The 16544-nt window shown below is 44.0% G+C and overlaps 1 protein-coding gene across 3 annotated transcripts in view; it reads left to right on the plus strand.

Annotated features, from left to right (window-relative positions):
* SLC24A2 (solute carrier family 24 member 2) overlaps positions 1-16544 on the plus strand; it is a 244530-nt gene that overhangs the window by 209198 nt on the left and 18788 nt on the right. For all 3 annotated transcript variants that reach the window (XM_027616211.2, XM_027616212.2, XM_027616210.2), the window contains 2 exons: positions 6346-6486; positions 14579-14668. In XM_027616211.2, coding sequence (XP_027472012.1) covers positions 6346-6486; positions 14579-14668 — 231 coding nt within the window. The remainder of the gene's footprint in view (positions 1-6345; positions 6487-14578; positions 14669-16544) is intronic.

Here is a 16544-nt window from a genome sequence, read left to right on the forward strand (position 1 = left end):
CCTAGCACGCATCACATTCTTTTGGTGAGCTTTGCCCCATTTGGTCATTCATATGGGCATCTATGTGGCTGAACAACATGGAGATATAAACTTATTTTTTTTCCTACAGATACAAATGATAGAAACAGCAACAACAGCAGATATGTTAAGGATCATTCTCTTTAAGGAGAAATACAAACCACTTAAAATCTTAACCTTCACCCAATTTACCCATGGCCCAATGCTTTAGAGTAAATGAGTTCTGTTTTTCATGGCTATTTAAGTGCTGGTATGTTATTCTCTCCAGCATCATGCCACACTGAAGGGGCTCCCCAGGGAGAAGAAATAGCGCTCCCAAGAGCTGAAGTGTGTCGTCCTTTTGTAGGGGAAAGAGAAGTGAGAACTTCACTTCCAACTCGAATCAAACCCCAACCGAGCTCAAACCTAGGCAGATCCAGGTGATCCTCTGAGATTGCTCCTTGCAAACTGGAGATAAGACGTTATTAGCAATCGATGAAACTGAATTTGAAGATGGCCTATATTCAGATGCCTCCTGGGTTTTCATTATAATTCTCTGATAGAAGAGATTGCATTAAAATGGGCTCACCTTCACACTGAAATCTTGCACAATGCCCTTCACAGACAAGAATAAGCAATTGGATTGCTCCCAAGAAATATTTTTCTAGCTGGAGAAGCAACCTCTAGACTGCTGAATCCAGCTCAGACCCCTCCACTGGAAATCTGATGCCTCTTCTGGAGCAAACCATCCCTGCCAGGCACAAGTAAAAACAGTATATAAGATGTACATGCAAAGAAGCTAGAAAGAGTCTCATGAGGGGCCCCTGGGTGGCTCAGTTGGTTAATTGCCTTTGGCTCAGGCCACGATCCCCGGGTCCTGGGATGGAGCCCCGCATCCGGCTCTCTGCTCAGCAGGATCTGCATCTCCTTCTCTTCTCTCCCTCTGTGATCTCTCTCACTCTCTCTCAAATAAATAAAACCTTTAAATAAATAAATAAATGGATAGATAAATAAATACATACATAAATAAATAAATAAAAAAGATTCTCGTGACAGTAGGCCACAAATGGACAGGCTGTGGCTATCCTCCGGTTCATGAGATAAATAAAAAATAAGGTGGTGACTCCAGAGACCTCCCAATAGATACCAACTGACCTCTGGAACTGTTCTCTTCTATCTGTAAGTGTTCTGATGGCCGGACCTCCAGGGTCCAACCTTCAGTCTTGATAAATGAATCCTAGAAGGTGATTGTCCAGTTGTCACTTAGGGTAACACTCTTTCTTTCTCTCTCCCTCACACACACCCACACCCACACACACACACATACACACACACACACATACACACACACATACACACACACACATACACACACACCCACACACACACACACATACACCCCACACACACACATACACACACACATACACACACACATACACACCCACACACACCCACACATACACACACACATACACACACACACATACACACCCACACACACACATACACACACATACACACACACATATACACACACACACACAGAGAGTTATCCAAATAATTCCATTCAGCCCCTGATGAGTTACAGTTTTGAGTCTGCCCTACCTTGTTTTACAAAGATTCGAGGCTGCTTGTAAAAAGATGTCTGAGGAAAAAGGATAAAATGAAGACTTTTGAGAAAATTCAGCACAAGATGTAAAGGAAGAGGAAAGAGTGGGACCGGAGGAAGCGAGACAGACCCTAGAGCTGTGATTGTGGGTGGAGGTTACAAATTTGGCTCTGAATTTCCCAGGAAGGGGAAAAAATAGTATCATTTACCTGAGTCACAGTATTTCTAAGATTTTTCAAAGTTTCTGAAAAGAAGCATGACTTTTCCCAGTGCTGCGATGTGATTCCCCCTTGACTCCTCATAAAGAGGACATTGGATTAGTCCAGGTCAGGTTCCACTGGGAGCAACCAAAACCCAAAGTAACAGTGGCTTGAGTAAGACAGAATTTTCTATTTCTCTCAAGTCAGTTTAGGTAGCTCAGGACTAGAACAGCTCTTGATGGCGTGTCAGGAACGCAGATCCTTTTATAGTTTTTCTCCCAAATGTTCCCATTCCAGCCAGCAGGAAGGAGGAAGGAGAGATGAAGGACACACTTCCATCCTTTAAAGATACATCCCGAAGCTGCGGAGGATTTTTCTGGCTACCTCCCACCGGCCCAAACCTCATAGGGCCACGCCTCATTGCAAGAGAGGCTGAAAACAGAGTCTTTATTCTGGGCCTCGATGAAAGTGGGCTTTCTATCCACCATGCAGCTAGGCACTATATTAGTTTGCTAGGGCTGTTCTAACAATACCAGACTGAATGGCTTAAACAACAGAAATGATTCCTCACAGTTTGGAGGCTGGAAGGCCAAGATCAAGGTGCTAGCGGTGTTGTTTTCCACTGAGGCCTCTCTCCTTGACTTGCAGATGGCTGTCTTTTCATGGTGGCCTCACATAGCCTTTTCGTCTGTGCGTGCACACCGCTGGTGCATCTCTGTGTGTCCTAATCTCTTATAAGGACACCTTACAAGGACCCACCCCAATGGCTTCATTTTATCTGAAGGGCCCTCTCCCCAAATCCAGTCACATTCTGAGGTATTGGGGTCAGGGTTTTGGCAGAGGAATTAGGGGAGGGCACAGGCAGAATCAGAAGCTCTTGCCATCTGTTCTGCCAGCACCCCTGAGCCGGGTGCCCGACTCGGGGCTCGATCTCAGGACGCTGATACCAGGACCTGAGCCAAAGGCAGACGCTTCACTGACTGAGCCACCTAGGGGCCATTTGTTCTGTCTCCTGTTTTAAATCCAAGTTTCCTTGGAACCAAGAGTTAGAACCTAGTGCACTAGTTCATGCCAAAAGGCACTCAATGAATACCTGCACATGATGGTGGTCCCTGCCCAAGAAATCACAGCAGGAGCAGAGCCCGGAAGCCAGCACTCCTGATTCTCCAGCATCCCCTCTTCCCACCACACTGCCCTGATCCCTTCGTGCTCCGACAACCAGCACACATTCTCTGGGAACTTAAAGTCATGTGGTTTAGTCTCAGATTTCCCATATCAGAAATTATAAAGCCTTGAGGCAGTGATTGCTGGCCCTGGTTTCACACAGTTCTAGGGCTTCTACAGAGACCCCAGCAGACATCAAACTATTTTAGACCCTTCTATCAAAAGTCATTTGAATTTTTTTCCAGATCATTTTTCATTGCTTTGTTTTCTGCGGACACGCCACAGAAGCTTTAGGAGGCGAGGAAGGATTGCTACAAGGTCAAAGCCAAGATGCCACAACTCTAGGAAAAATTGAAAAATCGGTGCAGTAACCTCAGTGGCCTCTCACCAGGGCTGAGGCCAGTGAACATGCTAGCAGCCCCAGCTTGGGCAAAGGCAAAACGGGCTCCAGACTTTGAATGGTATATTTTTTCCCACTTTTCTGACCAGCTTGCAAGCTGTCGCCCATTGAACCAGAGTGCTATTGCACTTGGCAAGAAGACAATGAAAATTTCCCCCCAAATATGCTGACAGCCTTGCTCCTAGGACAGCTTTCAAATCCACCCCAAGCTTCTGGGCTCCTGTACTCAGTGGCAGGACTCTTCCCCAAAGGGCTGTGTGGATTCTGCCTGAAGAGCACTGTTTGTATGGCCCGAGCCCAAGCTCTTCCCCTTGCCCACTTCTGCCCTAGCAACGCCACCTCAAACGTCGCTTTTGGCAGCTGTACAATATAGCTAATTGTTTGCACTGGACAGTAGTATGTTTGGAGCTTATGCATCTAAACAGACAATTATTTTCTGCTATTTGCTAGTGGCACTGCCTGCCTGGTAACTTTGGCAGATGGAGAAAGGAGCTAATCCGTAGGTTATAAGCAGAAGGGTTATTGATGAAATGTCACCATCTGTTGGTGTCATTAAAATGATATGAGTCATAAAGAGTTGCTTTTGTTTTTTCTCAGAAAAAGGTTAGCTTAGGGTTTAGGGGGAAGTTGCTAGATTGCAGATGGCAGTGTGAGATGGGCCCGGGGCGGGGGCGAGGGGGGGCAGTGTCAATCCTGGAAAGGGGAGGAGCCTCGATGAACTTGTCAGATCAGCTCAAGGAGTCTTCAGAGAAGTGCTGGAATCCTCTACCTGAATCAAACCACCCATCTGGTGTGAGATGAGGTACTTATTAGGAATGATGCAATGCTTCAACTATCCCCATGATTTCTCCCCATTTCTGAGGCATCGATGGGGGGGTGGCGGGGGAGTCATTCATTTGGGTTCAACAAGAAAGATCACGTCTGGGAGGGAGCAGTTAAAATGCACCTGTCTCCTAAATCCTCATTGGCCTCATTACAGAGAGATTATTCATGTGGGCCCTACAGCTGCTGTATCTCCTGGGAGGACGTGGTGTTGTCTCAGAAGAGAAGCCAGAGAAAGTACACCCAAGCTTGCATCAGGGAGGGGAGCCCTCAGGATGGAGAAAAGAAAGCAGTGGGTAGAACCACACGAATTGGGGAGCAAAGGAATCAGCTTTTGGTCTTGTTGACTTTACTGACTCCCTCCCTGTCAATTTCATTGATTTCTCCTGTAACTTTTTTTTATTATTTATTTTCTTCTACTTACTTTGGATTTAATTGGCTCTCCTTTTTCTAGTTTCCTAAGGAGGAAACATAGATTGTTGTCTTTATCTTTCTTCTTTTCCAACATGGTGCATAACAAAGAGATGGAGAGCGTGAGAAGTATATTTAACGAGGATCCAGATGACAAAAAAAAAAAAAAATACAACTGTGCCAACTTCCCAATTCTGCCTTTTTACCTAATCCTCTTAATTCCCTCATATTTGCTGCTTATAAACTCTTTTACCCACTGCCAAGGACATATGCCCAGAGAGATAGGACCTGTGATTACCAACTTTTTTCAGTATGGCTTAAGATTCCTTTTACACATATATTTACTTAATTTTCACTCTTGGAGAGAGAGTGTGGGTGATTATGTAAACCACTACAAATCCTTTCGGCAGTACTAGGGTTTAAATTATAAATAAACATAACACCGCAGTGCGTCGGGCCTCACACCCAGCCCTGCGTCTGGTGGAGTCCTTTCCTCCCATCCAGCTGGCCTGAGCCCGCCCCCTGTGCCACCTCGTAGGGAGATGGTGTGCTGCAGGGGGTGGGGGTGTCAGGGCTGCTGCTGGAAATAGGGCACACTGCTGGAAGCAAGAGCCACAGGGGGCCAGGAGCTTCACGAAGCCTACAAGGGTTATTTATATGGTCTCAAAAGGAAGCATCCATGGAAAAGTTCCTGTAGATATTTTTAGATCTGATGCTTGATCCTCCTGCTGCACTTTCATTTCTAAACAAGCAGGGAAGGGAGTGATTGATGCTGTCTGCAGTGCTGTTTTGAAGGTTCGGAGGGCCCATCTTGACAGGCTAATGGTCAACCTGCCGGGCCTGGAGCTACCTTCTGTCCCTTCTAGCTCTGGGACCTCAGAAGCCACTGACTTCAGCAAGGGGCACATAAAACCCTGGCCACTTGCTTCTAAGTCAGAAGCTCTCAAGTTCACCCCAGACTCTGAGGTCCTGTGCCGTTGATACCCTTTGGGCTCCGTGTCGTGCTCAACCCCCATACTCTGTTTCTCTGAGAATGGGACACATGTTTGCGTAATAAGCCTTCGGCTGGAATTAAAATGGCTTAGAATTTAACAAGATGATTGTGCATGGTTAAAAACTCACAACCACACAATAATCCATGAGCTTGACTATTCCAGTGCCTGGGAGGGAAGCTGAGTATTGTTACTGAATTGTTTCTATGGTTACTTGCCTTTGCCCACTCAAAGTCAATGTTGTAAATACATATAAATTTATTTTAAAAAAATAAAAAATAAGATATTTATTTTAATTTTTTCTAATTTTTAATTTTAAAAACACCTTTCCAAGGATTCCCATAATGAAGCCTGTAGCTTTGTGTTCAAGGTGAAGGGAAGAGGAGAAGGTGGGCATTGGGTCTTTTGCTCTGCGGAAATGGTTTCTCTTAAAAAGTCCATGGATCTTGGCTGTAGCCCACTCCAGCTGAATGATCCCCTCAAGGGAGAAGCTGAAGAGTGTTCGGGGAGAGAAAAGGAAGTTCCTCAGTCCTCCTGGGTGCGCGTGTCTTGTTTGTTCCCGGGACTCAGACTGTGACAGACGGGGTTCTCGGACAAACCTAAAAATCATGTGATGAAGCTGCTGGGATGACCCAAGAAAACCCTTGATGGTGACCCGAGCATCCCTCCCTGGCTTTGTGCTCTTGCTCTTGTACATTGTTGTCTTTTTTGTTTGTTTATTCTTTCATCTCTGTTTTTCTGCAACAGACCACAGAGACGGGTGAACATGAGGAGGACCAGCCTCTCAGCCTGGCCTGGCCTTCCAACCCCCGCAAGCAAGTCACGTTCCTAATTGTTTTCCCCATAGTGTTTCCTCTCTGGATTACCTTACCTGACGTCCGCAAACCGGTGAGTAGATCATTGTTTAGTCGACTCCTTGTGAAAAGCACGGTATATAACAGTGTGCATAGGCTGCCTCCTTTTGCCTTAAGAGGAAAGGGAGGGTGACGTATGAACATGCGTACACTTATATATGTCTCAGATCTCTCTGGAAAGGTGCACAATAATAGTGATGGTTCGAGTTATCTGATCTCTGTAACAAACCACCTCAAAACAGTGGTGCGGAAACAACAAACATGTTGATCTGCTTGTGGATCACGTAGATCAGGAATTCAAATAGGGCACACTGGGGATGGCGTGTCTCTGCTCCACAACATCTGAGGCTTCTGGTGGGAAGACTTTGGCTGTGGGATGGACTCATCTGGAGGCTTCTTCGCTGATGTTCCTGGGACCTGGGCAGAGATGATTCAAAGGCTGGGCTCACCTGCGATGGTCTATGGGAGAGCCTAAATGTGGCTCCTCCATGCGACTCAGGTTCCCTCACAGCATGGTGGCCTCAAGAGAGTCAGATATCGTAGATAAGAAATCAGGGCTCCAAGAATGAGTATCCCAGCAGCACACAGCAGAAGCTGCATGGTCTTTGATGACCTAGAAGCCACAGAGAGTCACTTCCACCAGAGTCTAGTTGACTAGACTAGACTTGTTACTTCAAGCAACACTTTATTCATGACGCAAAGCAGTCATAAATTTGTCTTGATTAAGGGGGAGGAGACAAAAAATTTATCTAGAATATATCAGCGTCATATAGGCTATGACACCCTTAATGGAAGGAGTGTCCAAGAATTGGCAACCATGTTTTCAAACCACCACAGTGATGGTCTCTGAGAAGAGGAACTGAAGGTTTGAAGCAGGAGGGGAACTCACATTTTATTTTACAGAGTATTTGTGTATGTGTACATTATTCATTCATTCAATTCAAAAAATAATTTAAAGAAATGCATTCTTGTAGTATAAATGCCTACCTGTCTGATCTTCTCCATCCTGTATTGTTATCATTACTATAATCAATATTCTCTTCTACCGTTAGTATGTACCAGGTGCATTGAACACAATACCATCTTATGAGCAGCAAAATACAACCTAAATAGAGATCAAAACAAAAGAACATCTCTCCTCCTGTTGAACTGGGTTTTTAGGCCAGTGCCCCAAAGGGTAAGGGAACGATGATAACAAGTAGCTGTACTTTTTATTAGGGCCCTACATACATATCTCATTCAACAAAGGTGTGTACCTACTATGCATCAGTATGTACTATGTACCATGTATTTCCAATAAGCTACATTGTAGAATCTCAAACAGCTAGCATAGGAATGTGTGTGTGTACACACACACACACACACACACACACACACATATTTTATATAATTTATATATAATGTTATATATTATTGGCATAAGTAGGAAGAAACTTAGGCACAGAGAAGTTAATGAACTCCTGCCTGATCACTTCCTTGGGGATAGAGTGGAGATTAAGACCCAGGTCTGTGTGACCACACAGCCTGGGCTCACCCCTCATATTTCATGATACCAGAAAGTAGAAGTCCAAGAACATCATTTCTGAAAGCATTTGCAATAGGACACCGTGGCAACATACAGCAAAATTTAGCCAAAGTCCTAAGAGCCCCGTGGTGATCCCACTTTCCATACTTGAAGAAGACAGAAGAGAAATCCTGTGTGACTGGCCTGGCCTATAGGCAATCCAGCCTGGTGGAGAGCCATGTCTCGTCACCTACAAGCCAGAAAAGGACCCCCTCATGTAAGGACTCCCAACATGAGAGGTTTCCCAGTAAAGGGGGGCATGTAACAGATGTGGCTTACTTCAAGCAACACTTTATTCACGATGCAATTGTAGAATATCTGCTCCGTGTAAAGGCCTGGCTTCCTGGAAACCTCCAGCCAAAGAGCTGGAATGTGTTACGTTCCTTCACGGCTCACATCACAGTGACGTTTCTGAGATGTGCGTGCTCACGTGTGCTGTTGCACACACGCTCTCTCTTTTTCTCTCTCTCTCCTTCCATTGTTCTGCTATTCAGACCAGTGCTTTTGCTCTGCCCCAGGGAGGAAAATCAGAGGACAGACACGCCTTCCTAAATCCATGCGGCCGGCCTAGTGCAGCGTGGCCCCGAGTAGAAGGGGCTGATGGACGGCTGAGAGGGTGTCAGCCCACAGCCACTGGAACAGGCAGGAAAGTGTGCAGGAGTGGAGGGAAGAGGCCAGCGATCAAGGCCTGGGTGCTCAGGTTGGGCGGGACTCCCAGGGCAAGGCCTGGCAGAGTGCCGATCATCTCTGTGATCTGAGCTCAGAGGACAAGGACACTTAAGGGAGATCAAAGCTGTGAACCAGCGACTCTTGGACAACACACAGGACTCCACCATGGCAATAATTCCCCAGATCACGACAGCTGTGCTGGTTGACTCTACAGCCCCCAGAGATACAGAGCAAGAAGACACAGCTGTACGTGATGCTCTCCTCTGTAATACCACGGACTGGGCGTTCACTGTGCACGAGCCTTGAGAGCCGGCCTCTGGGCCAGGGTAGCCAATGAGGCTTTTGCCCTTCGCGCTGCCAAGAGCCATCCCTGGGACGGACTGGATTTTTTTTTTCCTCTCTTTTTCTACATACACTGTGTGCTCTCCCAAGCAAAAAATGCGACTCTCAGAGCGTTTGGTTGTTTTAAAATTTCCTCAGCGAAATATTTATTGAGTACCTCTTAGGTGCCAAGCATCAAGCTTGTGGCCAATGGGTGAAGACACAGAACTCCCAATTCCTATCTTTAAGGAGCTCTAAACTTAGTAGAAGAAACAAGGCATATCACTATAGAGCAAGACTACACAGCTGTGTCCGTGACAGCAGCTCCATTCGAACAGGAGCCTCCTGACTCCATAAGCGTTCTCATTCTACCACGCTGACGACAGTGGGTTTTCCCCCACATAACGCAGGAGCTGCGCAGCCTTGAGAAAGTCACTTCTCGTCATTGGACCTCACTTTTCCTCCTCTGTGAAACACGGGGAGAGAAGAGCTCCCGATTCCCTGCGGGCCGTGACATCCTGTGATTAAGGAAAGCATAAAGACATAACCCCCACTACCGCACTGCAAATTTAAGGGGACCATACATCCCCATTTGCCCGGGATAGTCCCAATTTAATCCCAAAGCATGCTGGTTTGGCAGATGGATTATATGGCCATCCTTTGCATGTACACAATGCCAAATGAAAGAAACCATGCCGGTTGATACAAAAGACAACAAATGGGTTCTTGATTGTGCTTAGCACAGAAGAGTTTCAGTAGGTTTGATCTTGTATCAGTGATCATTTGCTGTGTAACACACCAGCCCAAAATTTTGTGACTTAAAAAAGGAAGCGATCTTTTAGTCCAGAATTCTCTGAATGGACAGTTTGTCCTGGGCTCAGCTGGACAGTTCTGCTCACTGATCTGGCTGAGGGCTGAGGGCTTGTTGGCATAGGAGTATGTCAGTGGGAAAAGCTAATCTCTGCCCCGCACGGTCCCTGACGCTTGAGTAGGCTAGCCAGAGCTGAGGCACGTGATGGCCAAGTTCCAAGGGCAGCAAGAATGAAAGCTGCAAAGCCTCTTGAGATCTAGTTTGGATTCTGCATGCTGTCACTTCTACCATATTCTGTCGGTCCAAGAAAGTCATAAGGCCAGCCCAGATTCAAAGGACGGGGAAACAGACCTTGACTCTTGTTAAGAAAGATTGGAAGTCGCTGCGGCCATTTTGGCAGTCTACCACGGCCTTCATGCACTGCCACCAGGGCGTTCTGAAAAAATATCAAGGGAGAAGAAAAAGAGAGGAGAAAATTATTAATTAATAAGCATTTGCTCCTCCGGAGTACCTGACACTCTGTTTCCCCAGTGGTTTTTGAATTACCCGTGGAGATGAACGTTCCGAACCTTGACAGTAATTACGAGGAAAACATGATTTTTTAGTATCCATCCAGTTTCAGAGTAAACAGTACTCCCACTTGTTTTTATTTCCACTTCATTTATATGCAAATTATATGACAGTGTTTGTTGGATTATACACACTTCCAGCTCAGATTAATTCACTTTTATCGTTTTCTTCAAATAATGGCGTTGGTTTCAAAGCAAAAGAACTAAAATATAAAGCTTAACAAGGAACATGTCTTTGATAAACATTGAAAATCATAAAGGAAATAAAGACCCCCAAAAGTTATATTCTCTCCTGACTGAGGATGGGTGCTCTTACAAAACAGGAATGCATCTAAATGCATCACAGCGTGACCATCTAAACTAGGAAGATACCTAAGAAGTCAGCTCTGTTTTTGCAGTTTATACCAGTCATTGGTTTGTTCACCAAGTATTTATTGTGTCTGCTGTGGACTGCGCACAGTTCTAGCAAGAAAGAAGTGATTGAGACCCAGAGAGGTTTAGTGACTTGTCCAAGCACACCCAGCAAGTGAGAGGCAAAGCCAAGAACCTCAGCCTGGTCTCTGCAGCCACTTGCACCTCTCTGAACTTCAGTTTCCTTGTCTCTTAAAAACCAAAACGAGGAGAACATCATCTAGTAAGAACCATCACTATTATCTGAGCTCTTACTATGTGCCAGGCACTTTGGTAGACACTTTATAGACCTGAAATCCTCAGAACAACCAGATATTGTTAACCACACCCCCCCATTTTACAGATGAAAAAGCTAAGGCTTAGGGGATGAAATGATATGTCTTAAGTCACATTACTGGTAATCTGTGAGCAGGGATTTCAATACTGGTCATATTCATCCAGAGAACACACTTTTCATCTTTAATAGGATTGTTTGGGGGACTGTTGTTAGATGTGTATGCTCCTCAAACCTTACACAGAATAGATGCTCAGTGAATATTTGTCAAATTTAGATCAGTAAGGATATGGCCAATTTGTGCAACCAGCTAACGTCCAGAAACATTTTTCAAGCCAAGAAAGTATCACGCTGATGTACTAAAAGCTTCTAATGAGAACATTAGCTGTCAATTATACACGCAAACCATTACATTGGGAACAAAATGGCCGGCACATGGACACAATTTGTTTTTTGCTAATTAGTAGGAGGTTCATCCCAGCAGATGTTAGGATGAGCCACCTTTACTAACCAAAAATTGACATGTCAGACCTTGGCTTCAAGGGCTATTTTCTTCCTTCCAGTGAGACTGGTAACTAAATAATTGCACAAGTGCGACTGGGCAGTGACATCTGGAATGAGACCATAGAGTCCAAATAAGGGGAGTCGTTCAGAAAAAATGAAAGAGGAAGGAATTACCTGGGTTGTGAGATTGGAAAGGATAAGGTAGTTGGACAGTTGGGAAACATTGAACTAAACTGCCAATGCGTAAAGGGTTGATGCTTCCCAATCAGGAACAGTATGACAGGTTGGGTGAGGCAGATGGCTGTTCAGCCAGAATACTAGCCCCTATCTCCCTGATGCTCCTTGTGTATCTTCTGACATTCAGAGCACAGGCTAGTATTACAATGATCATCATCATTATGTCCATAGGTGGGCATATTTTGAGCATTATTGGCCCTTTTTTTCTCTAAGAACAAATCAGTATAACCTAAATATCAGGAATACATGCTGGATAGTCAGACAGATGTAGGTTTGAATTTCAGGTCTAGTTCAAGATTTGGGTATAGAGTAGGTACCCAGCCTTTACCTACCCCTAGTTTATGATGAAGACCTGGAAACTCACAAAAGAAAAACTATCTTTAATTCCTTTTCACTGAGCCCCTAATAGAACACTAGATACACATAGATGTCCATTAATTACTAGTTGACCTCTTGATCAAGAATCACAAGCATCATTGAAAGAGGTTTTCATTAGCATGTTGATGTGAATTTAGTTCCTTTACATCCTTAGTCTGCTTCCTTAGTTTCTACCTTCTGACTAGGAATGTTCCATGGTTCAGGGATGATGTTCTTCAGATGAGAAATATGTTCAAATAATTTTATTCTGACTTGTCACATTACATCAATGTACAGATGTGCGAAGGCATAATAAATAAAATATTAATTATATATTTAATAAATGACCTAAGCTGTAAAATGAGCAATCTATGAAATGAGGACTCTCCCAAGATCTCCAGTACATACACCATACCATAAAGTATGGAGATGGTACTCCATTCCCTCACAGGATGCTCAGAATTACATCCTGGTGGCTGCCCCAATCTCATGTGGGGCCCCACATCACAAGAAAGGCCTTTTCCTTCCCTGCTACAGAGCCTGGCTATCGGAGATGAAACGCTCATCCCACTTAGGATCCTGAAACAGTAACTTGTGACCAGAGGAAAAGAATGGGGACTCCAGTCAGCTAAATGCCATGTCTGGGGAAACTTGCCTTCTTAGTGCTGGCAATTCCAAGACTTGGGGAATCTGGTCTCCAGAATCCAGCTGAATCCTTAGCTTTAAAGGAATTCGCCCTCCGAAGTGAATGTCTCAACATCCACTTTGAAAAATTGATTACTTTTTTTTTTTCCATAACTCACTAAAGTGCTCAGGCCCCCATGAGGAGCCTGAGTCTTTAGCCAAAATATTTTCTTCCTTTTCCCTGTGGCCTGATGTCTCCCCCAATTTAATCAAGCCCACGGGTCTTGTAGATAACTGCAGCTAACAAATAGCCCAAAAAAAGGCAGCACTCGTTAAGTGAAAGAAATGGTTATTGTGAAATAGAACGGTATGAGTGATAATAAAAGCATATATTGAAAACTCAAAATTAGTAAAGAGAACATACGCCTGGTTTGGCGTGATAGAGACTATGTTTGTTATTATTATAGATATTCAAAAGATTACTAGGTACAAGTTTATCTTTTCCTCTTAATGAAGCTCTCAAAAGCCATCACAGAAAGCATTCTGTGTGACTGCCCAAGGTCAGCTCTTTAGACAATTGAGATAGCTTTCATCCAAGTCAACTCCAGGATTCACTTCTCTGGACAAAATTGGATGGCATTATCAAAGCAAAAAATGAGATTTTTTTCTCATAGTGGAAAGCTTTGAAATAAAAAGTGTTTGGCAGTAATAGGTGAAAGGCTGAGGGCATTCTGCTATCTGAGCATGTTTTAAAGGGCCCCAATTTTGCAAAAAAAAAAAAAAAAAAAGCTATCAACAAAACACCGCTGCAGTCCCGTGCAAGCCTGATCTCCCTATCAGGTAAGAAACACTGCATTTGGAGTGTCTGATTTTGGCTAATGTTTGAAAGAAACTAAATGTGTTCACACTGAACGCTGAGCAACGTATAGAATTGGTGAATCATTACATTGTATCGTATACCTGAAACCAATATAACACTGTATGTTCATTATAATTGAATTTTAAAAAATAAAGTGCTCACACTGTAAGCCTGAGATTGCACGAAGGCCAGTGCTCAAAGCAGAAATGGACATAATACAGTTGGGGTGGAGAACAGGAGAGAAAACCGTCCCAAGATCATCTACTCTGCCACCTCTGTGGAGAGCAGTGTGCTGGGCCTCTGTCTGCTCTTAACTCTACACCAGTGGTTCAAACGTCCTGGAAGGCGGCTGTCCTCAGGAATCTATAGAAACTATGGTGATGGCTTCTTCTACTATGTGGCTTTTCCCAGTAATTTGTGGGGCAGTAAGATGAACTTATTTTGGAACCTATTGATCCTTCTTGTTAAAAGCAATTAATCATCTAGGTTTTCTGGCCAATGGACTGCTAGGATACATGGGGTGAAGCAATAGAAACTGATTCTGATGAACTTGAGCAGAAGGGAACAGGAGATGGAGGAAGGCTATGGGGTGATCAAGGGATTGAGGGCAAGACTGAGAGACAAGGCCATGGGAAGGACAGGGACAGGGGGCATCTGAGCAGCCAACAACAGGAACAGACATTCTCTTCAAGAGACTTCCATCTCAGGAACGAGCTTGGTGATGATTTGGCTCCAACCAACATTCCCAAGAGAGAATCTTCCTGGCCCAGCTTGACTGAGGGTAGGCAGGGCCTTTTGATTGCTGAACCTACAAAGATGGAAGGCAATGGGGGAGGAGTAGCAGTACTGGTGGATTTAGCTTTGGTCTCTCAGGTCCATCTCATGGGTGGCACTGATGCTCTCGCCTCTTCCTGGTTCTCTTTCAGTCATCAAGAAAGTTTTTTCCCATCACGTTCTTTGGCTCCATCACCTGGATTGCTGTATTCTCTTACTTGATGGTCTGGTGGGCACACCAGGTAAGACCTTGAGAGGAATGCCCATCTGCCTGGTTCTGCTCGTGGTTGCCACAGGGTTCATCGACATGTTTGCTTTGGGAAAGAGTCAGAATAGTAGTGTTATGTCCAACAAGACAAGGTACATATTCCAGGACTAAAGGATTTTACCCCACTGAACTTCCCCATGCCTCCTGACCTTTTCTTATGGTGGGGAGTCAAATCAGCATAACCCTGGACATCTGTGTGGAGAATGTCACCGCAACTCTTCTTGCCCTCTGTAGCCTGAATCCAGGCCTAGCCCAGTCTAGGAAGAATGTCAAGCTTTTGCCCAACTCCATGACACTTATTTCCTCTTGGGCAGCCACTCACCTCATGCTCTCACCAGCCTTTCAAATTGGCTCTAGGAAGAGACCTGGAGACAAAATAGTTTCTTCCTTGAACTGCAGTTTGCTAGAATGATGATGTATTTTGCTGTTACCACCTTTTTTTTTCATTAAACTTGTAATTTTAAGATAAATGTACATTCATATGCAGTTCTTAGAAATAATACAAAGATAACCCTTTCACTGTGTACCCACATTACTCCAACACTTTTAACTCAGTGCCAGTCCTAGTGGCCATCACAAGAATAAACTCTCAGGAGTTGTTTGTTGTAACACATGGATGAAAGAATGAAATGCAAACATTTCACATTCTCAGAGATAGTGGTCGTAACCATTATTGATTGAATAGGTACCAGATGCCGGATAACTCACATCACTTCATCCTCATGACTTTGACAGTCACCTTCTACATAGGCACGGACCCCATGAAGGAGGCACCATTATTACTCATACTTACAGATAAAGGAGTTAGGCTTAGAGATAATAATAAAATTGCTCAGGATCATATAGGTTTAAATAACAGAACTGAGATTGTAACCCAGGGCTCTGAAACTCCAGAACCCATGCTTTTATCCTCCATTATAAACTACACAAATTTCAAACTTCCCACTTGTATTCTTTGTTTAATATAATCCTAAAATATACATCAACACCTCCTAAAGCTCAGTAATAAAAAGGCAAGGGGCACCAGACTCACTCAGTGGACAGAGCATGCGACTCTTCATCTCAAGGTCATGAGTTCAAGCCCCACGTTGGGTGTGAAGCCTACTCAAAAAAATAAATAAATAAATATTAGGCAAGCATCTATGGGCATCCTAATGTTTAAGATGGATAAAAGATATGAATAGATATTTCAGCAAAGATATGCAAAACGGATAATACCCCCCCACACAAGAAAAGATGCTCAGCATCATTATTCACTAGAGAAATGCAAATCAACACCATGATGAGGTACCACCTGGCTCTCATTTAGGATGGATATAATCAAAGAGACAGGCAATTAACAAGTGTTGGAGAGGATGTATAGAAATTGTTTATATATTGACGTTTATATATTGACGGTAAGAATGTAAAATAATGCAACCACTTTAGAAAACAGTTCGGCAGTCCACAAAATGTTAAGCATAGAGTTATTACCATATGACCCAGTGATTCCACTGCCTGTATACCCAGGAGGAATGAAAACATCCACATAAAAATGTATACACACATGTTCACAGCGGCATTATTCAGAATTGCCAAAAAGTGGAAACAACTCAAATGTCCATCAACTGTTGAACAGATACACAAAATGTGGTCTATCCATACAACGGAATACTATTCCACAATAAAAAGGACCAAAGTATTGGTACATGCTCCATGTGAATGAACCTTTAATATTCTAAATGAAAAAGACAGTCACAAAAGATCATATTTGGAATGATTCCATTGATATGAAGTGTGAAAAATAGGGAGACAGAAAGTTAATGGTTGCCTAGAGTTGGGGCTGTTGAAGGGAATAGGGAGGAACTGCT

This window comes from Zalophus californianus, chromosome 13 (assembly GCF_009762305.2).
Source record: "Zalophus californianus isolate mZalCal1 chromosome 13, mZalCal1.pri.v2, whole genome shotgun sequence".
Taxonomy (NCBI): Eukaryota; Metazoa; Chordata; class Mammalia; order Carnivora; family Otariidae; genus Zalophus; species Zalophus californianus.